Source organism: Pseudophryne corroboree, chromosome 5 (assembly GCF_028390025.1).
Source record: "Pseudophryne corroboree isolate aPseCor3 chromosome 5, aPseCor3.hap2, whole genome shotgun sequence".
Classification (NCBI taxonomy): Eukaryota; Metazoa; Chordata; class Amphibia; order Anura; family Myobatrachidae; genus Pseudophryne; species Pseudophryne corroboree.
The window spans coordinates 582,845,182-582,867,111 of record NC_086448.1 but is presented as its reverse complement, the minus strand read 5'-3'; the positions used below and the strand labels follow the sequence as shown (position 1 = coordinate 582,867,111).

Here is a 21,930-nt window from a genome sequence, read left to right as displayed (position 1 = left end):
GCTTAGGTTAGTCACACAGCTACCTCATTGCTCCTCTTTTTTTCTTTGCGTCATGTGCTGTTTGGGGAGTATTTTTTTGAAGGGCCATCCTGCGTGACACTGCAGTGCCACTCCTAGATGGGCCAGATGTTTGTGTCGGCCACTTGGGTCGCTTATCTTAGTCACACAGCTACCTCATTGCGCCTCTTTTTTTCTTTGCGTCATGTGCTGTTTGGGGACAATTTTTTTGAAGGACCATCCTGTCTGACACTGCAGTGCCACTCCTAGATGGGCCAGGTGTTTGTGTCGGCCACTAGGGTCGCTTAGCTTAGTCACACAGCTACCTCATTGCGCCTCTTTTTTTCTTTGCGTCATGTGCTGTTTGGGGAGTATTTTTTTGAAGGGCCATCCTGCGTGACACTTCAGTGCCACTCCTAGATGGGCCAGGTGTTTGTATCGGCCACTAGGGTCGCTTAGCTTAGTCACACAGCTACCTCATTGCGCCTCTTTTTTTCTTTGCGTCATGTGCTGTTTGGGGAGTATTTTTTTGAAGGGCCATCCTGCGTGACACTGCAGTGCCACTCCTAGATGGGCCAGATGTTTGTGTCGGCCACTAGGGTCGCTTAGCTTAGTCACACAGCTACCTCATTGCGCCTCTTTTTTTCTTTGCATCATGTGCTGTTTGGGGAGTATTTTTTTGAAGGGCCATCCTGCGTGACACTGCAGTGCCACTCCTAGATGGGCCAGATGTTTGTGTCGGCCACTTGGGTCGCTTATCTTAGTCACACAGCTACCTCATTGCGCCTCTTTTTTTCTTTGCGTCATGTGCTGTTTGGGGACAATTTTTTGGAAGGGCCATCCTGTCTGACACTGCAGTGCCACTCCTAGATGGGCCAGGTGTTTGTGTCGGCTACTAGGGTTGCTTAGCTTAGTCACACAGCTACCTCATTGCGCCTCTTTTTTTCTTTGCGGCATGTGCTGTTTGGGGAGTATTTTTTTGAAGGGCCATCCTGCGTGACACTGCAGTGACACTCCTAGATGGGCCAGGTGTTTGTATCGGCCACTAGGGTCGCTTAGCTTAGTCACACAGCTACCTCATTGCGCCTCTTTTTTTCTTTGCGTCATGTGCTGTTTGGGGAGTATTTTTTTGAAGGGCCATCCTGCATGACACTGCAGTGCCACTCCTAGATGGGCCAGATGTTTGTGTCGGCCACTTGGGTCGCTTATCTTAGTCACACAGCTACCTCATTGCGCCTCTTTTTTTCTTTGCGTCATGTGCTGTTTGGGGAGTATTTTTTTGAAGGGCCATCCTGCGTGACACTGCAGTGCCACTCCTAGATGGGCCAGATGTTTGTGTCGGCCACTAGGGTCGCTTATCTTAGTCACACAGCTACCTCATTGCGCCTCTTTTTTTCTTTGCGTCATGTGCTGTTTGGGGAGTATTTTTTTGAAGGGCCATCCTGCATGACACTGCAGTGCCACTCCTAGATGGGCCAGGTGTTTGTGTCGGCCACTAGGGTCGCTTAGGTTAGTCACACAGCTACCTCATTGCTCCTCTTTTTTTCTTTGCGTCATGTGCTGTTTGGGGAGTATTTTTTTGAAGGGCCATCCTGCGTGACACTGCAGTGCCACTCCTAGATGGGCCAGATGTTTGTGTCGGCCACTAGGGTCGCTTATCTTAGTCACACAGCTACCTCATTGCGCCTCTTTTTTTCTTTGCGTCATGTGCTGTTTGGGGACAATTTTTTGTAAGGGCCATCCTGTCTGACACTGCAGTGCCACTCCTAGATGGGCCAGGTGTTTGTGTCGGCTACTAGGGTCGCTTAGCTTAGTCACACAGCTACCTCATTGCGCCTCTTTTTTTCTTTGCGTCATGTGCTGTTTGGGGAGTATTTTTTTGAAGGGCCATCCTGCGTGACACTGCAGTGCCACTCCTAGATGGGCCAGGTGTTTGTTTCGGCCACTAGGGTCGCTTAGCTTAGTCACACAGCTACCTCATTGCGCCTCTTTTTTTCTTTGCGTCATGTGCTGTTTGGGGAGTATTTTTTTGAAGGGCCATCCTGCGTGACACTGCAGTGCCACTCCTAGATGGGCCAGATGTTTGTGTCGGCCACTTGGGTCGCTTATCTTAGTCACACAGCTACCTCATTGCGCCTCTTTTTTTCTTTGCGTCATGTGCTGTTTGGGGAGTATTTTTTTGAAGGGCCATCCTGCGTGACACTGCAGTGCCACTCCTAGATGGGCCAGGTGTTTGTGTCGGCCACTAGGGTCGCTTAGGTTAGTCACACAGCTACCTCATTGCTCCTCTTTTTTTCTTTGCGTCATGTGCTGTTTGGGGAGTATTTTTTTGAAGGGCCATCCTGCGTGACACTGCAGTGCCACTCCTAGATGGGCCAGATGTTTGTGTCGGCCACTAGGGTCGCTTATCTTAGTCACACAGCTACCTCATTGCGCCTCTTTTTTTCTTTGCGTCATGTGCTGTTTGGGGACAATTTTTTTGAAGGACCATCCTGTCTGACACTGCAGTGCCACTCCTAGATGGGCCAGGTGTTTGTGTCGGCCACTAGGGTCGCTTAGCTTAGTCACACAGCTACCTCATTGCGCCTCTTTTTTTCTTTGCGTCATGTGCTGTTTGGGGAGTTTTTTTTTGAAGGGCCATCCTGCATGACACTGCAGTGCCACTCCTAGATGGGCCAGGTGTTTGTGTCGGCCACTAGGGTCGCTTAGCTTAGTCACACAGCTACCTCTTTGCGCCTCTTTTTTTCTTTGCGTCATGTGCTGTTTTGGGAGTATTTTTTTGAAGGGCCATCCTGCGTGACACTGCAGTGCCACTCCTAGATGGGCCAGGTGTTTGTGTCGGCCACTAGGGTCGCTTAGCTTAGTCACACAGCTACCTCATTGCGCCTCTTTTTTTCTTTGCGTCATGTGCTGTTTGGGGAGTATTTTTTTGAAGGGCCATCCTGCGTGACACTGCAGTGCCACTCCTAGATGGGCCAGATGTTTGTGTCGGCCACTTGGGTCGCTTATCTTAGTCACACAGCTACCTCATTGCGCCTCTTTTTTCTTTGCGTCATGTGCTGTTTGGGGAGTATTTTTTTGAAGGGCCATCCTGCGTGACACTGCAGTGCCACTCCTAGATGGGCCAGGTGTTTGTGTCTGCCACTAGGGTCGCTTAGCTTAGTCACACAGCTACCTCATTGCGCCTCTTTTTTTCTTTGCATCATGTGCTGTTTGGGGAGTATTTTTTTGAAGGGCCATCCTGCGTGACACTGCAGTGCCACTCCTAGATGGGCCAGATGTTTGTGTCGGCCACTTGGGTCGCTTATCTTAGTCACACAGCTACCTCATTGCGCCTCTTTTTTTCTTTGCGTCATGTGCTGTTTGGGGACAATTTTTTTGAAGGGCCATCCTGTCTGACACTGCAGTGCCACTCCTAGATGGGCCAGGTGTTTGTGTCGGCCACTAGGGTCGCTTAGCTTAGTCACACAGCTACCTCATTGCGCCTCTTTTTTTCTTTGCGGCATGTGCTGTTTGGGGAGTATTTTTTTGAAGGGCCATCCTGCGTGACACTGCAGTGCCACTCCTAGATGGGCCAGGTGTTTGTGTCGGCCACTAGGGTCGCTTAGCTTAGTCACACAGCTACCTCATTGCGCCTCTTTTTTTCTTTGCATCATGTGCTGTTTGGGGAGTATTTTTTTGAAGGGCCATCCTGCGTGACACTGCAGTGCCACTCCTAGATGGGCCAGATGTTTGTGTCGGCCACTAGGGTCGCTTATCTTAGTCACACAGCTACCTCATTGCGCCTCTTTTTTTCTTTGCGTCATGTGCTGTTTGGGGACAATTTTTTGTAAGGGCCATCCTGTCTGACACTGCAGTGCCACTCCTAGATGGGCCAGGTGTTTGTGTCGGCTACTAGGGTCGCTTAGCTTAGTCACACAGCTACCTCATTGCGCCTCTTTTTTTCTTTGCGTCATGTGCTGTTTGGGGAGTATTTTTTTGAAGGGCCATCCTGCGTGACACTGCAGTGCCACTCCTAGATGGGCCAGGTGTTTGTTTCGGCCACTAGGGTCGCTTAGCTTAGTCACACAGCTACCTCATTGCGCCTCTTTTTTTCTTTGCGTCATGTGCTGTTTGGGGAGTATTTTTTTGAAGGGCCATCCTGCGTGACACTGCAGTGCCACTCCTAGATGGGCCAGATGTTTGTGTCGGCCACTTGGGTCGCTTATCTTAGTCACACAGCTACCTCATTGCGCCTCTTTTTTTCTTTGCGTCATGTGCTGTTTGGGGAGTATTTTTTTGAAGGGCCATCCTGCGTGACACTGCAGTGCCACTCCTAGATGGGCCAGGTGTTTGTGTCGGCCACTAGGGTCGCTTAGGTTAGTCACACAGCTACCTCATTGCTCCTCTTTTTTTCTTTGCGTCATGTGCTGTTTGGGGAGTATTTTTTTGAAGGGCCATCCTGCGTGACACTGCAGTGCCACTCCTAGATGGGCCAGATGTTTGTGTCGGCCACTTGGGTCGCTTATCTTAGTCACACAGCTACCTCATTGCGCCTCTTTTTTTCTTTGCGTCATGTGCTGTTTGGGGACAATTTTTTTGAAGGACCATCCTGTCTGACACTGCAGTGCCACTCCTAGATGGGCCAGGTGTTTGTGTCGGCCACTAGGGTCGCTTAGCTTAGTCACACAGCTACCTCATTGCGCCTCTTTTTTTCTTTGCGTCATGTGCTGTTTGGGGAGTATTTTTTTGAAGGGCCATCCTGCGTGACACTTCAGTGCCACTCCTAGATGGGCCAGGTGTTTGTATCGGCCACTAGGGTCGCTTAGCTTAGTCACACAGCTACCTCATTGCGCCTCTTTTTTTCTTTGCGTCATGTGCTGTTTGGGGAGTATTTTTTTGAAGGGCCATCCTGCGTGACACTGCAGTGCCACTCCTAGATGGGCCAGATGTTTGTGTCGGCCACTAGGGTCGCTTAGCTTAGTCACACAGCTACCTCATTGCGCCTCTTTTTTTCTTTGCATCATGTGCTGTTTGGGGAGTATTTTTTTGAAGGGCCATCCTGCGTGACACTGCAGTGCCACTCCTAGATGGGCCAGATGTTTGTGTCGGCCACTTGGGTCGCTTATCTTAGTCACACAGCTACCTCATTGCGCCTCTTTTTTTCTTTGCGTCATGTGCTGTTTGGGGACAATTTTTTGGAAGGGCCATCCTGTCTGACACTGCAGTGCCACTCCTAGATGGGCCAGGTGTTTGTGTCGGCTACTAGGGTTGCTTAGCTTAGTCACACAGCTACCTCATTGCGCCTCTTTTTTTCTTTGCGGCATGTGCTGTTTGGGGAGTATTTTTTTGAAGGGCCATCCTGCGTGACACTGCAGTGACACTCCTAGATGGGCCAGGTGTTTGTATCGGCCACTAGGGTCGCTTAGCTTAGTCACACAGCTACCTCATTGCGCCTCTTTTTTTCTTTGCGTCATGTGCTGTTTGGGGAGTATTTTTTTGAAGGGCCATCCTGCATGACACTGCAGTGCCACTCCTAGATGGGCCAGATGTTTGTGTCGGCCACTTGGGTCGCTTATCTTAGTCACACAGCTACCTCATTGCGCCTCTTTTTTTCTTTGCGTCATGTCCTGTTTGGGGAGTATTTTTTTGAAGGGCCATCCTGCATGACACTGCAGTGCCACTCCTAGATGGGCCAGATGTTTGTGTCGGCCACTTGGGTCGCTTATCTTAGTCACACAGCTACCTCATTGCGCCTCTTTTTTTCTTTGCGTCATGTGCTGTTTGGGGACAATTTTTTTGAAGGGCCATCCTGTCTGACACTGCAGTGCCACTCCTAGATGGGCCAGGTGTTTGTGTCGGCCACTAGAGTCGCTTAGCTTAGTCACACAGCTACCTCATTGCGCCTCTTTTTTTCTTTGCGTCATGTGCTGTTTGGGGAGTATTTTTTTGAAGGGCCATCCTGCGTGACACTGCAGTGCCACTCCTAGATGGGCCAGGTGTTTGTATCGGCCACTAGGGTCGCTTAGCTTAGTCACACAGCTACCTCATTGCGCCTCTTTTTTTCTTTGCGTCATGTGCTGTTTGGGGAGTATTTTTTTGAAGGGCCATCCTGTCTGACACTGCAGTGCCACTCCTAGATGGGCCAGGTGTTTGTGTCGGCCACTAGGGTCGCTTAGCTTAGTCACACAGCTACCTCATTGCGCCTCTTTTTTTCTTTGCGGCATGTGCTGTTTGGGGAGTATTTTTTTGAAGGGCCATCCTGCGTGACACTGCAGTGCCACTCCTAGATGGGCCAGGTGTTTGTATCGGCCACTAGGGTCGCTTAGCTTAGTCACACAGCTACCTCATTGCGCCTCTTTTTTTCTTTGCGTCATGTGCTGTTTGGGGAGTATTTTTTTGAAGGGCCATCCTGCGTGACACTGCAGTGCCACTCCTAGATGGGCCAGATGTTTGTGTCGGCCACTTGGGTCGCTTATCTTAGTCACACAGCTACCTCATTGCGCCTCTTTTTTTCTTTGCGTCATGTGCTGTTTGGGGACAATTTTTTTGAAGGGCCATCCTGTCTGACACTGCAGTGCCACTCCTAGATGGGCCAGGTGTTTGTGTCGGCCACTAGGGTCGCTTAGCTTAGTCACACTGCTACCTCATTGCACCTCTTTTTTTCTTTGCGTCATGTGATGTTTGGGGAGTATTTTTTTGAAGGGCCATCCTGCGTGACACTGCAGTGCCACTCCTAGATGGGCCAGGTGTTTGTGTCGGCCACTAGGGTCGCTTAGCTTAGTCACACAGCTACCTCATTGCGCCTCTTTTTTCTTTGCGTCATGTGCTGTTTGGGGAGTATTTTTTTGAAGGGCCATCCTGCGTGACACTGCAGTGCCACTCCTAGATGGGCCAGGTGTTTGTATCGGCCACTTGGGTCGCTTAGCTTAGTCACACAGCTACCTCATTGCGTCTCTTTTTTTCTTTGCGTCATGTGCTGTTTGGGGAGTATTTTTTTGAAGGGCCATCCTGCGTGACACTGCAGTGCCACTCCTAGATGGGCCAGATGTTTGTGTCGTCCACTTGGGTCGCTTATCTTAGTCACACAGCTACCTCATTGCGCCTCTTTTTTTCTTTGCGTCATGTGCTGTTTGGGGACAATTTTTTTGAAGGGCCATCCTGTCTGACACTGCAGTGCCACTCCTAGATGGGCCAGGTGTTTGTGTCGGCCACTTGGGTCGCTTAGCTTAGCCATCCAGCGACCTCTGTGCAAATTTTAGGACTAAAAATAATATTTTGAGATGTGAGGTGTTCAGAATAGACTGAAAATGAGTGGAAATTATGGTAATTGAGGTTAATAATACTATGGGATCAAAATGACCCCCAAATTCTATGATTTAAGCTGTTTTTTAGGTTTTTTTGAAAAAAACACCCGAATCCAAAACACACCCGAATCCGACAAAAAAATTTCGGTGAGGTTTTGCCAAAACGCGTCCAAACCCAAAACACGGCCGCGGAACCGAACCCAAAACCAAAACACAAAACCCGAAAAATTTCCGGTGCACATCACTAGAGTTTTTCTGAGGGTATACTCCAAACGCTGTGACTCTCCCCTTTTGGTGGGCGCTGGCAACTTGTCTCTAATATGCCCAGAACCAAAGATATCAGCCTTCAAGCAGCTGGTCCCTGCTCCATCTCCACACGCCTGGTATGCAGTTTTATATTTTTGCCGGTGGATCGCTCTGGCCCCTGAACTCTGATCCCCAGGTCCCCAGTACCTCCTGTATGGTTAGAATCTCTATTTCTCTAACGTCCTAGTGGATGCTGGGGACTCCGTAAGGACCATGGGGAATAGACGGGCTCCACAGGAGACTGGGCACTCTAAGAAAGATTTAGTACTACTGGTGTGCACTGGCTCCTCCCTCTATGCCCCTCCTCCAGACCTCAGTTAGAATCTGTGCCCGGACAGAGCTGGGTGCATTTTAGTGAGCTCTCCTGAGCTTGCTAATAATAAAGTATTTTAGTTAAGTTTTTTATTTTCAGAGAGCTTCTGCTGGCAACAGACTCTCTGCTACGTGGGACTGAGGGGAGAGAAGCAAACCTACTAACTGCGGCTAGGTTGCGCTTCTTAGGCTACTGGACACCATTAGCTCCAGAGGGATCGAACACAGGAACCTAACCTTGGTCATCCGTTCCCGGAGCCGCGCCGCCGTCCCCCTCGCAGAGCCAGAAGACAGAAGCAGGCGGGTTGAAGCAAGAAGACGTCAAAATCGGCGGCAGAAGACTCTTGTCTTCATATGAGGTAGCGCACAGCACTAACCCACACACTCCGGTCACTGTAGGGTGCAGGGCGCAGGGGGGGGCGCCCTGGGCAGCAATTAATTACCTCCTGGCAAAAAAAGCAGCACATATACAGCTGGGCACTGTATTATGCATGAGCCCCCGCCATTAATTTTACACAAAATCGCGGGACAGAAGCCCGCCGCTGAGGGGGCGGGGCCTTCTTCCTCAGCACTCACCAGCGCCATTTTCTCTCCACAGCTCCGCTGAGAGGAAGCTCCCCAGGCTCTCCCCTGCAGACTCACGGTAGAAAGAGGGTAAAAAGGGAGGGGGGGCACATAAATTTAGCACATTAATCATATATACAGCAGCTACTGGGTAAACACTAAGTTACTGTGTGATTCCTGGGTCATATAGCGCTGGGGTGTGTGCTGGCATACTCTCTCTCTGTCTCTCCAAAAGGCCTTGTGGGGGTCCTGTCCTCATATAGAGCATCCCCTGTGTGTGTGGTGTGTCGGTACGCGTGTGTCGACATGTTTGACGAGGAGGGCTATGTGGAGGCAGAGCAGGTGCAGATGAATGACGTGTCTCCGCCGACGGCGCCGACACCTGATTGGATGGATATGTGGAAGGTGTTAAATGATAATGTAAACTCCTTGCATAAAAGGTTGGATAAAGCTGATGCCTTGGGACATGCCTGATCCTACAGCGCAGAGGCCGTCAGGGTCTCAGAAGCGCCCACTATCCAAAATTGTTGACACAGATATCGACACGGATTCTGACTCCAGTGTCGATGACGATGATGCAAAATTGCAGCCTAAAATGGCTAAAGCCATCCGCTACATGATTATAGTAATGAAGGATGTATTGCACATATCAGAGGTAAACCCTGTCCCTGACAAGAGGGTTTATATGTATGGGGAGAAAAAGCAAGAGGTGACTTTTCCCCTTCACATGAATTAAATGAGTTATGTGAAAAAGGGAAAGTGCTGATTTCCAAAAGGTTACTTATGGCGTACCCTTTCCCGCCAACGGACAGGATGCGCTGGGAATCCTCCCCTAGTGTAGATAAAGCTCTGACACGCTTATCTAAGAATGTGGTCCTGCCGTCACAGGATACGGCCTCCCTAAAGGATCCTGCCGATAGGAAGCAGGAAAGTATCCTGAAGTCTGTTTATACACATTCTACTGAGGCCGGCAATTGCGTCGGCCTGGATGTGTAGTGCTGTAGCAGCATGGACAGATAATCTGTCTGAGGAACTGGATACCTTAGACAAGGATACCATTTTACTGACCCTGGGGCATATAAAAGACGCTGTCCTATATATGAGGGATGCCCAGAGGGACATTTGCCTACTGGGCTCTAGAATAAATGCAATGTCAATTTCTGCCAGAAGGGTTCTGTGGACTCGGCAATGGACAGGTGATGCCGACTCCAAAAAGCACATGGAGGTTTTGCCTTACAAGGGTGAGGAATTGTTTGGGGACGGTCTCTCGGACCTAGTTTCCACAGCTACGGCTGGGAAGTCAAATTTTTTGCCATATATTCCCTCACAGCCTAAGAAAGCACCGTATTACCAAATGCAGTCCTTTCGATCACAAAGTAGCAAGAAAGTCAGAGGTGCATCCTTTCTTCCCAGACGCAGGGGTAGAGGAAATAAGCTGCACCATACAGCTAGTTCCCAGGAACAGAAGTCCTCCCCGGCTTCCACTAAATCCACCGCATGACGCTGGGGCTCCACAGGTGGAGCCAGGAGTGGTGGGGGCGCGTCTCCGAAATTTCAGCCACCAGTGGGTTTGCTCACAGGTGGATCCCTGGGCTATACAGATTGTGTCTCAGGGATACAAGCTGGAATTCGAAGTGATGCCCCCTCACCGTTACCTCAAATCGGCCCTGCCAGCTTCCCCCATGGAAAGGGAGGTAGTGTTAGCGGCAATTCACAAGTTATATCTCCAGCAGGTGGTGGTAAAGGTTCCCCTCCTTCAACAGGGAAGGGGATACTATTCCACAATGTTTGTGGTACCGAAACCGGACGGTTCGGTCAGACCCATATTGAATTTAAAGTCCCTGAACATTTATCTGAAAAGATTCAAGTTCAAAATGGAATCGCTCAGAGCGGTCACTGCAAGCCTGGAAGAGGGGGATTTTATGGTGTCTCTGGACATCAAGGATGCTTACTTGCATGTCCCCATTTATCCACCTCATCAGGAGTACCTCAGATTTGTGGTACAGGACTGTCATTACCAATTCCAGACGTTGCCGTTTGGGCTCTCCACTGCACCGAGAATATTTACCAAGGTAATGGCAGAAATGATGGTGATCCTGAGAAAGCAAGGAGTCACAGTTATCCCATACTTGGACGATCTCCTCATAAAGGCGAGGTCCAGAGAGCAGTTGCTGATCAGCGTAGCACACTCTCAGGAAGTGTTGCAGCAGCATGGCTGGATTCTGAATATCCCAAAGTCGCAGCTGATTCCTACGACACGTCTGCCCTTTCTGGGCATGATTCTGGACACAGACCAGAAGAAGGTGTTTCTCCCGGCGGAGAAGGCTCAGGAGCTCGTGACTCTAGTCAGAGACCTCTTAAAACCGAAACAGGTGTCGGTGCATCACTGCACGCGAGTCCTGGGAAAGATGGTGGCATCGTACGAAGCCATTCCCTTCGGCAGGTTCCATGCGAGGATCTTTCAGTGGGATCTGTTGGACAAGTGATCCGGATCGCATCTTCAGATGCATCGGCTGATCACCCTGTCCCCGAGGGCCAGGGTTTCTCTTCTGTGGTGGCTGCAGAGTGCTCACCTTCTCGAGGGCCGCAAGTTCGTCATACAGGACTGGGTCCTGGTGACCACGGATGCGAGCCTCCGAGGATGGGGGGCAGTCACTCAGAGAAGAAACTTCCAATGGTTGTGGTCAAGTCAGGAGGCTTGTCTGCACATAAATATCCTGGAACTAAGGGCCATATACAACGCCCTGAGTCAAGCGGAGCCTCTGCTTCGCAACCAACCGGTGCTGATTCAGTCAGACAACATCACCGCAGTGGCTCATGTAAACCGCCAGGACGGCACAAGAAGCAGAGTGGCGATGGCGGAAGCCACCAGAATTCTTCGTTGGGCGGAGAATCACGTGCAAGCACTGTCAGCAGTGTTCATTCCAGGAGTGGACAACTGGGAAGCAGACTTCCTCAGCAGGAACGACCTCCACCCGGAAGAGTGGGGACTTCATCACGAAGTCTTCACTCAGATTACAAATCGATGGGAACTGCCACAGGTGGACATGATGGCATCCCGTCTCAACAAAAAGCTACAAAGGTATTGCGCCAGGTCAAGAGACCCTCAGGCGATAGCTGTGGACGCACTAGTAACACCGTGGGTGTTCCAGTCGGTCTATGTGTTTCCTCCTCTTCCTCTCATACCCAAGGTGCTGAGAATCGTAAGAAAAAGAGGAGTGAGAACAATACTCATTGTTCCGGATTGGCCAAGAAGGACTTGGTACCCGGAACTGCAAGAAATGCTCACAGAGGACCCATGGCCTCTGCCTCTCAGACAGGACCTGTTGCAACAGGGGCCCTGTCTGTTCCAAGACTTACCGCGGCTGACGGTATGGCGGTTGAACGCAGGATCCTAGCGGAAAAAGGCATTCCGGATGAAGTTATTCCTACGCTGATAAAGGCTAGGAAGGACGTGACAGCAAAACACTATCCCCGTATATGGCGAAAATATGTTGCCTGGTGTGAGGCCAGGAAGGCCCCTACAGAGGAATTCCAGCTGGGCCGGTTCCTGCACTTCCTACTGTCTGGAGTGACTATGGGCTTGAAGTTGGGGTCCATAAAGGTCCAGATTTCGGCCCTATCCATTTTCTTTCAAAAGGAACTGGCTTCTCTTCCTGAAGTTCAGACGTTTGTTAAGGGAGTGCTGCATATTCAGCCCCCTTTTGTGCCACCAGTGGCACCTTGGGATCTCAACGTGGTGTTGGGTTTCCAGAAATACCACTGGTTTGAGCCACTTAAGACCGTGGAGCTAAAGTATCTCACGTGGAAGGTGGTCATGCTATTGGCCTTAGCTTCGGCTAGGCGTGTGTCAGAATTGGCGGCTTTGTCATGTAAAAGCCCCTATCTGGTTTACCATATGGACAGGGCAGAATTACGGACTCGCCCGCAATTTCTGCCGAAGGTGGTGTCATCTTTTCATTTGAACCAACCTATTGTGGTGCCTGCGGCTACTCGTGACTTGGAGGATTCCAAGTTGCTTGATGTAGTCAGGGCTTTGAAGATCTATGTAGCCAGGACGGCTGGAGTCAGGAAAACTGACTCGCTGTTTATCCTGTATGCATCCAACAAGCTGGGTGCTCCTGCTTCAAAGCAAACCATTGCTCGCTGGATCTGTAACACGATTCAGCAGGCTCATTCTGCGGCTGGATTGCCGCATCCAAAATCAGTGAAAGCCCATTCCACAAGGAAAGTGGGCTCTTCTTGGGCGGCTGCCCGAGGGGTCTCGGCATTACAGCTTTGCCGAGCAGCTACTTGGTCGGGTTCAAACACATTTGCTAAGTTCTACAAGTTTGATACTCTGGCTGAGGAGGACCTTGTGTTTGCCCATTCGGTGCTGCAGAGTCATCCGCACTCTCCCGCCCGTTTGGGAGCTTTGGTATAATCCCCATGGTCCTTACGGAGTCCCCAGCATCCACTAGGACGTTAGAGAAAATAAGATTTTACTCACCGGTAAATCTATTTCTCGTAGTCCGTAGTGGATGCTGGGCGCCCGTCCCAAGTGCGGACTTTCTGCAATATGTGTATATAGTTATTGCTTAAATAAAGGGTTATGTTATGTTGGCATCCATTGTTTGATGCTCTGTTGTTGTTCATACTGTTGACTGGGTAAGTTTATCACAAGTTATACGGTGTGATTGGTGTGGCTGGTATAAGTCTTACCCTGGATTCCAAAATCCTTTCCTTGTAATGTCAGCTCTTCCGGGCACAGTTTCCTTAACTGAGGTCTGGAGGAGGGGCATAGAGGGAGGAGCCAGTGCACACCAATAGTACTAAATCTTTCTTAGAGTGCCCAGTCTCCTGCGGAGCCCGTCTATTCCCCATGGTCCTTACGGAGTCCCCAGCATCCACTACGGACTACGAGAAATAGATATACCGGTGAGTAAAATCTTATTATTATTTTTTTTATCCGATTCAAAGCTAAGAAATATATTTCCAGGAACTTGAGATATCTGCAGTCTAGCAAGCTGCCCTCCCACCACAAAATTATGATTATTAAGCCCACTCCACTACCCACCCCTCCTCTATGTATTAAACGCCCACTACCACCCTGGAGGTCATGTACCATGGTCCCCTTCATTCAGCACAATGCCCACTTCTAAAGTTTAGTTTTCTCCCTCCCACCCCTTCTATAATTTGTGCAGTAAAGTAGTAATTAGCAGAAATTACTGCTCCAGGTACTACATGCTGAGCGGAAGATAGAACACCCCCTACCACCCGCAGGACATCAAAGCTGCCACTGATAGCACCCCCCATCCCTACCGCTGAAGGATGTATAGGGGCGCCAGTGCATTGCTGTGCCCAGGGGCCTACACGGTTGTTAAGAGAGCTTTGTATCTGTAGCCATACTAGGATTCTTAATGGGTGAGAATATTAATCCTCATTTGAATAGACTGTTTCGTGGTTAGGGCTTTTTTGTAAATTCATACCGGTTTGGATGGGATTTTTGAACCAGTGATATGATCTTTTTAAAGAATGGACCTATGCTTTTCAAAGTATTTTCTAAATATATATTGTGAATTTAAAACCTGTAACAATAGTCCATTCAAAGACTAAAGTATGGTAGCATGATTTGTTTTATACGCATCTTTAATTTGATTTATAGATCAGATTTTCTATTTTTAGACTCTCGCAAACTTTATTCTATGTTGACTTCTGATTACTGTGCATCAGTTTCATAGATACAATGTACTGGCATATTTCACAAATTTATGGCAACACAATAACATGCTACTATGGTAACACTCTGGAGACAACACAAGATAAGTTCAGTGGGACTATCAATGTGGGAATGGGTCAGATGAACAAAGTTCCTTTTGTAGACTTTTGAATTGACAATATGGACCTTGATTGTTGTAATTACTCTGTGATTATGTGTGTTCTATTTGATTATTAATATATAATTTATTGTAAAGGTTAGACATGAGCTTCTTTAACTGATCTGTACCAGTATAAAAACTGGGCTGTTTTAACACTCCCTCATATCTTGACAAATATTTTTTAGTGATCAAAACACGATTGTGGGAGGAGTGATTGCACAGATGAGGACCTACTTTGAGATTGGGATTAACAGCTAAGTGCTGTGACCAGGTTTACCATAATTTTTTCATCTTGGATTCCATGTGTGTTTCCCATCTACATCTGATAGGAGTCTGTTTTGGACATTTTAGGATTTTTTAGATGATGATTTATAATTTCCTTATGTTTGTAGGCTCATAATGTTGAAGACTTTACCAAGCTGTTTCACACTATTGCAGTTTCTCATCATTTAGTTTGATGTTGAAACAAGACCTATAATAGACATTATAAAAAATACACCACATTGGAGAATGCTTCCATCACATCTAAGGGATAAATTGTGTGTCCTACAAATGTTAGCACCTGTTTAGGAATTTCCCTATGCGTTTTTTGTATGCATTGGGTGATACTTCGGTTTTTCCTGCCTAGGCTGCTTTCAGTTTGCAATTAAAGATACTCTACCATTTCTCACTTCTGCTTTCAACATGTTGAGCTTTACAGTATGTGGCATAAAGATATCCATATGGAAATAGCACAGAGGCAGTTGATTGGTTCAATAATAGAGACAAAAAGGTCAGGGGAAAATATGTAGAAATGGGTGTCATCAGCATAAAGATTAGACTGGAGGGCAAATGAGTGAATTAGTTCACAAAGTGGTGTACCTTCGCCAAGAGCTGTACCTTCACCAAGAGATGTACCTTGAGAAAAGCAGAGAACCAAGAAAAAAGTTTTTTGGGATCCCAATAGATAGTGAAAGTTAAAGGTAGAATTTGTTAGAGGCATTGTAAGAGCAGTTGGATAAATAAGAAGTGAACCCTGAAAGTACGGTGTCACAAAAGCTAATTGAGTAAATGATTATGATTTCATTTTTGAAGCACTGTAGATTGCAATGTCATGAAATGGGAGTGATAAAGTAGGAGACAGTGGAAGTGGGCATAGAAATGAGTAGAATACTGTAAAGAGGTATCAGGGGTTTGAACACAAGTAAATATTAGTAAAGTACAGTAGGTTTGTTCAGCAAGTAAAAGGGCAGAGTGAATGATGAAAGATAATAGTACATTATTGTGGAATTTTGTATTTGCAGTTATTTACACTGAGAAATGCTACTCTACAGGACTGGCTCAAGCAGCATGGAATCTCTACCAAGACCAGAGACAAAAAAGAACAACTGGTGACAAAAATCATGCAATTTATACAGGAATCATAAGCAATTTTGCCAATTGTGTTTTTTTGGGGGGGTTTTGTTTGCAGGTTGGTAACTTGTGACATCATTTTAGAATATTTGATGATATTGAAAAATATTTGCCTAATTATACTGTACTGTTAAGAAAACGTTCTGATAGTTACACATTACGTTTATTGTTATACAGTATTTTTTTCTTTGTTTTTACAAAAGTAATATACAATTACATGCTTTTGAAAAAAAACATAACTTCTATTCTCCTATAAAATGTTCCAAAACATTTCTTTATGACATAACAATACAGCTATTATTAAGCATTATATACATGTTTCAAAAGGCAAAATGTGTGTGCAATAAAGAAAGAAAATTAAAAACAGAATTAACAGTTACTGTAGGTATAAACTCAAGAATCCCAGGCTAATGAGATTAGATAACAATATTTTAACAGTGACCCTGCAGCTGGAATACAACATTGAATGCCCCCCATAAGTAAACTGTATATCTCTTCATCAGTAACTAGTTTTCCACTCAACCAAGAAAAAAACGCATGACAGGCACATGCAAAAGAAGTACAGTAATATTCCCATCACTACGTAATTATTTTTATATTATATTTACGTGTGTGTGTTCTTTTATCTGTAACATTATTCATACATTTCATGGTTGTTAGACCCAGAATTGTTAGAAATTCTGGATTTGTTGCTATAGTACTATAGATAATGGTGTCACGAAAGAATACATTTATTTGGGGGTTATGTTTTTTTGTTTGCAGATGTCCATGTGTTTGTCTAGAATATTGCATTGTCAAATTTCCTGTTATTAGAATAAAAATGCATGGTGCATAACATCAGCTTTCATTTTTCCCCATTTTACTTAATGCTAATAAATATTTTAATCCAATGAATTGCACATGATTGAGTGAAAATCAATGGAGGTCTAAAAAGAAGATTATACATGGATTCAAAGGAAATAGAAAATGTGCATAGTTACAGAAACAAAAAAGTGACATATATTGGCTGCAGTTTGTTTATTTTTTTCAACAGATATTCACAGTTAGTAAATAAGAGCTGAATGTAGGGTTAAAGCACCCTTACACATGAGGTTAGGGACGGGTATATGAAAACAATAATATTCCCACCATAGCCATAACTAGACATTTTGGTACCCTATGCAAGAAAGAGCACTGGTCCCCCACCCTCAATACTTTGAATAGGGACAACGTGCACCTTTAGGGTATGCCCAAAAAGGGGCATGGTCTGACTGGGAAGTGGCATGGCCACATAATAGTACCCCTCAATTCAACTTACGCCACACATTAGTGCCCCTTGTACAGTATATATATTATGCCACACAGTAGAGCTCCTTATTCACATTACACCACACAGTAGAGCCTCTAATTGACATTTTACCACACAGTACTACCCTTTTTTATCAAATTATGCCACACAGTAGTACAACTTATTTACATTATGCCACATAGTAGTGTCCCGTATATGCATTATGCCACACAGAAGCACCCCTTATTCACATTAAGCCACACAGTAGTATCCCTTATACACATTATGCCACACAGTAGTACCAGTTATTCACATTATGCCACACTTTAGTACTCCTTATTCACATTATGCCACACAGTTGTGTTCCTTAAAAACATTATGCACAGAGTAGTACCAGTTATTCACATTTTGCCACATAGTAGTACCCCTTATTCACAAAATGTCACACAGTAGTGTCCCTTATACACATTATGTCACACAGTAGTACCAATAATTCACATTATGCCACACAGTAGTATCCCTTATTTACATTATGCCACACAGTAGTGTCCCCTATACACATTATGCCACACAGTAGTACCAGTTATTACATTATGCCACACAGTAGTACCCCTTATTCACATTATGCCACATAGTAGTGTCCCTTATACACATTATGCTACACAGTAGTACCCTTATTCATGTAATACCACAGAGTATCCACCCTCCCTCCACACTGGGAAAAATGTCATGTCCTTTCCCTGGAAAGCAGAGCTCTGGAGTGAGCTCTTGAATTGTGCTTGCTAGGTAAGACAGAGCCAGGCACACCACTAATAAAAGCATTACAGCTGGAAGCCAGTTCTGCTGCCAGGGCAACCTGCACTCTGTATGGCGACACTGGGTGCACAGCCTTAGTTATGGCTTAAGGGGGGTACACACGGAGCGATAATCTAAGCAATCTGACTAGATTGCTTAGATTTTCAGCAAGATCGCTCCGTGTGTAGCCCTACCAGCGATAGCGATGCGCAGCCCCGCGCATCGCTATCGCTGGTGCTAGATTGGCCTGCATGCAGGCCAATCTAGCGGGTCGCTCACTTCACCCGCTGGGTGAAGTTAGCGCCTTCCCCCGTCTCCACCCGCACGCTCAGCACAGATCGCGCTGTGCTGAGCGGCGGGAGAAATGTGTGCTGAGCAGTTCGCTCAGCACACATCTCTCCTGCATCGGCCCGTCTATATGGGCCTTTAGAATACACATACTATACAGGTTCTAACTGTAAAGCAATAAATTAACTTCAGAGCAGATAATATAGCTTTGTGACTATGAGATGACTCTGTCAACTATGAATTTATTGCACCTATATCTCTATCGTCCTAGTGGATGCTGGGGTTCCTGAAAGGACCATGGGGAATAGCGGCTCCGCAGGAGACAGGGCACAAAAAGTAAAGCTTTAGGATCAGGTGGTGTGCACTGGCTCCTCCCCCTATGACCCTCCTCCAAGCCTCAGTTAGATTTTTGTGCCCGGCCGAGAAGGGTGCACTCTAGGTGGCTCTCCTAAAGAGCTGCTTAGAAAAGTTTAGCTTAGGTTTTTTATTTTACAGTGAGTCCTGCTGGCAACAGGATCACTGCAACGAGGGACTTAGGGGAGAAGAAGTGAACTCACCTGCGTGCAGGATGGATTGGCTTCTTTGGCTACTGGACATTAGCTCCAGAGGGACGATCACAGGTACAGCCTGGATGGTCACCGGAGCCTCGCCGCCGGCCCCCTTGCAGATGCTGAAAAGAGAAGAAGGTCCAGAATCGGCGGCAGAAGACTCCTCAGTCTTCTTAAGGTAGCGCACAGCACTGCAGCTGTGCGCCATTGCTCTCAGCACACTTCACACGGCAGTCACTGAGGGTGCAGGGCGCTGGGAGGGGGGCGCCCTGGGAGGCAATGTAAACCTATTTTTTGGCAAAAAATACCTCACATATAGCCTCCGGGGGCTATATGGAGATATTTAACCCCTGCCAGAATCCGTTGAAGAGCGGGAGACGAGCCCGCCGAAAAAGGGGCGGGGCCTATCTCCTCAGCACACAGCGCCATTTTCCCTCACAGAAAGGCTGGAGGGAAGGCTCCCAGGCTCTCCCCTGCACTGCACTACAGAAACAGGGTTAAAAACAGAGAGGGGGGGCACTAATTTGGCGTTAGAAATATATAAAAAGATGCTATAAGGGAAAACACTTATATAAGGTTGTCCCTATATAATTATAGCGTTTTTTGGTGTGTGCTGGCAAACTCTCCCTCTGTCTCTCCAAAGGGCTAGTGGGTCCTGTCCTCTATCAGAGCATTCCCTGTGTGTGTGCTGTGTGTCGGTACGTGTGTGTCGACATGTATGAGGACGATGTTGGTGAGGAGGCGGAGCAATTGCCTGTAATGGTGATGTCACTCTCTAGGGAGTCGACACCGGAATGGATGGCTTATTTAGGGAATTACGTGATAATGTCAACACGCTGCAAGGTCGGTTGACGACATGAGACGGCCGACAAACAATTAGTACCGGTCCAGACATCTCAAAAACACCGTCAGGGGTTTTAAAACGCCCGTTTACCTTAGTCGGTCGACACAGACACAGACACGGACACTGAATCCAGTGTCGACGGTGAATAAACAAACGTATTCCTTATTAGGGCCACACGTTAAGGGCAATGAAGGAGGTGTTACATATTTCTGATACTACAAGTACCACAAAAGTGGGTATTATGTGGGATGTGAAAAAACTACCTGTAGTTTTTCCTGAATCAGATAAATTAAATGAAGTGTGTGATGATGCGTGGGTTCCCCCCGATAGAAAATTATTGGCGGTATACCCTTTCCCGCCAGAAGTTAGGGCGCGTTGGGAAACACCCCTTAGGGTGGATAAGACGCTCACACGCTTATCAAAACAAGTGGCGGTACCGTCTATAGATAGGGCCGTCCTCAAGGAGCCAGCTGACAGGAGGCTGGAAAATATCATATAAAAGTATATACACACATACTGGTGTTATACTGCGACCAGCGATCGCCTCAGCCTGGATGTGCAGAGCTGGGGTGGCTTGGTCGGATTCCCTGACTAAAAATATTGATACCCTTGACAGGGACAGTATTTTATTGACTATAGAGCATTTAAAGGATGCATTTCTATATATGCGAGATGCACAGAGGGATATTTGCACTCTGGCATCAAGAGTAAGTGCGATGTCCATATCTGCCAGAAGATGTTTATGGACACGACAGTGGTCAGGTGATGCAGATTCCAAACGGCACAAAGGTGTATTGCCGTATAAAGGAAGAGGAGTTATTTGGGGTCGGTCCATCGGACCTGGTGGCCACGGCAACTGCTGGAAAATCCACCGTTTTTACCCTAAGTCACATCTCTGCAGAAAAAGACACCGTCTTTTCAGCCTCAGTCCTTTCGTCCCTATAAGAGTCATATTTGCCCAGGGATAGAGGAAAGGGAAGAAGACTGCAGCAGGCAGCCCATTCCCAGGAACAGAAGCCTTCCACCACTTCTGCCAAGCTCTCAGCATGACGCTGGGACCGTACAGGACCCCTGGATCCTACAAGTAGTATCCCAGGGGTACAGATTGGAATGTCGAAACGTTTTCCCCTCGCAGGCTCCTGAAGTCTGCTTTACCAAGGTATCCCTCCGACAAGGAGGCAGTATGGGAAAAAATTCACAAGCTGTATTCCCAGCAGGTGATAATCAAATTACCCCTTCTACAACAAGGAAAGGGGTATTATTCCACACTATATTGTGGTACTGAAGCCAGAAGGCTAGGTGAGACCTATTCTAAATCTAAAAAAAAAAAAATTTTTGAACACTTACAAAGGTTCAAATCAAGATGGAGTCACTCAGAGCAGTGATAACGAACCAGGAAGAAGGGGACTATATAGTGTCCCGGGACATCAGGGATGCTTACCTCCATGTCCCAAATTTGCCCTTCTCACTAAGGGTACCTCAGGTTCGTGGTATAGAACTGTCACTGTCAGTTTCAGACGCTGCCGTTTGGATTGTCCACGGCACCCCGGGTCTTTACCAAGGTAATGGCCGAAATGATGATTCTTCTTCGAAGAAAAGGCGTCTTAATTACCCCTTACTTGGACGATCTCCTGATAAGGGCAAAGTCCAGGGAACAGTTGGAGGTCGGAGTAGCACTATCTCGGATACTGCTACAACAGCACGGATGGATTCTAAATATTCCAAAATCGCAGCTGATCCTGACGACACGTCTGCTGTGCCTAGGGATGATTCTGGACACAGTCCAGAAAAAGGGGTTTCTCCCGGAAGAGAAAGCCAGGGAGTTATCCGAGCTAGTCAAGAACCTCCTAAAACCAGGAAAAGTGTCAGTGCATCATTGCACAAGGGTCCTGGTAAAAATGGTGGCTTCCTACGAAGCAATTCCATTCGGCAGATTTCACGCAAGAATTTTTCAGTGGGATCTGCTGGACAAATGGTCCGGATCGCATCTTCAGATGCATCAGCGGATAACCCTATATCCAAGGACAAGGGTGTCTCTCCTGTGGTGGTTACAGAGTGCTCATCTTCTAGAGGGCCGCAGATTCGGCATTCAGGATTGGATGCTGGTGACCACGGAGGCCAGCTCGAGAGGCTGGGGAGCAGTCACACAAGGAAAAAATTTCCAGGGAGTGTGATCAAGTCTGGAGACTTTTCTCCACATAAATATACTGGAGCTAAGGGTAAATTTATAATGCTCTAAGCTTAGCAAGACCTCTGCTTCAAGATCAGCCGGTATTGATCCAGTGGGAAAAACATCACGGCAGTCGCCCACGTAAAATGACAGGGCGGCACAAGAAGCAGGAGGGCAATGGCAAAAACTGCAAGGACTTTTCGCTGGGCGGAAAATCATGTGATAGCACTGTCAGCAGTGTTTCATTCCGGGAGTGGAAACTGGGAAGCAGACTTCCTCAGCAGGCACGACCTCCACCCGGGA

At 47.2% G+C, this 21,930-nt stretch overlaps 1 protein-coding gene across 7 annotated transcripts in view; it reads left to right on the top strand.

Moving 5' to 3' along the window:
- C5H18orf63 (chromosome 5 C18orf63 homolog) overlaps positions 1-16,605 on the top strand; it is a 506,655-nt gene extending 490,050 nt beyond the window's left edge. For all 7 annotated transcript variants that reach the window (XM_063923371.1, XM_063923370.1, XM_063923375.1 and 4 more), the window contains one exon: positions 15,607-16,605. In XM_063923371.1, the coding sequence (XP_063779441.1) occupies positions 15,607-15,729 (123 nt within the window). In that variant the 3' untranslated portion in view covers positions 15,730-16,605. The remainder of the gene's footprint in view (positions 1-15,606) is intronic.
- The last annotated feature ends 5,325 nt before the right edge of the window (positions 16,606-21,930 follow it).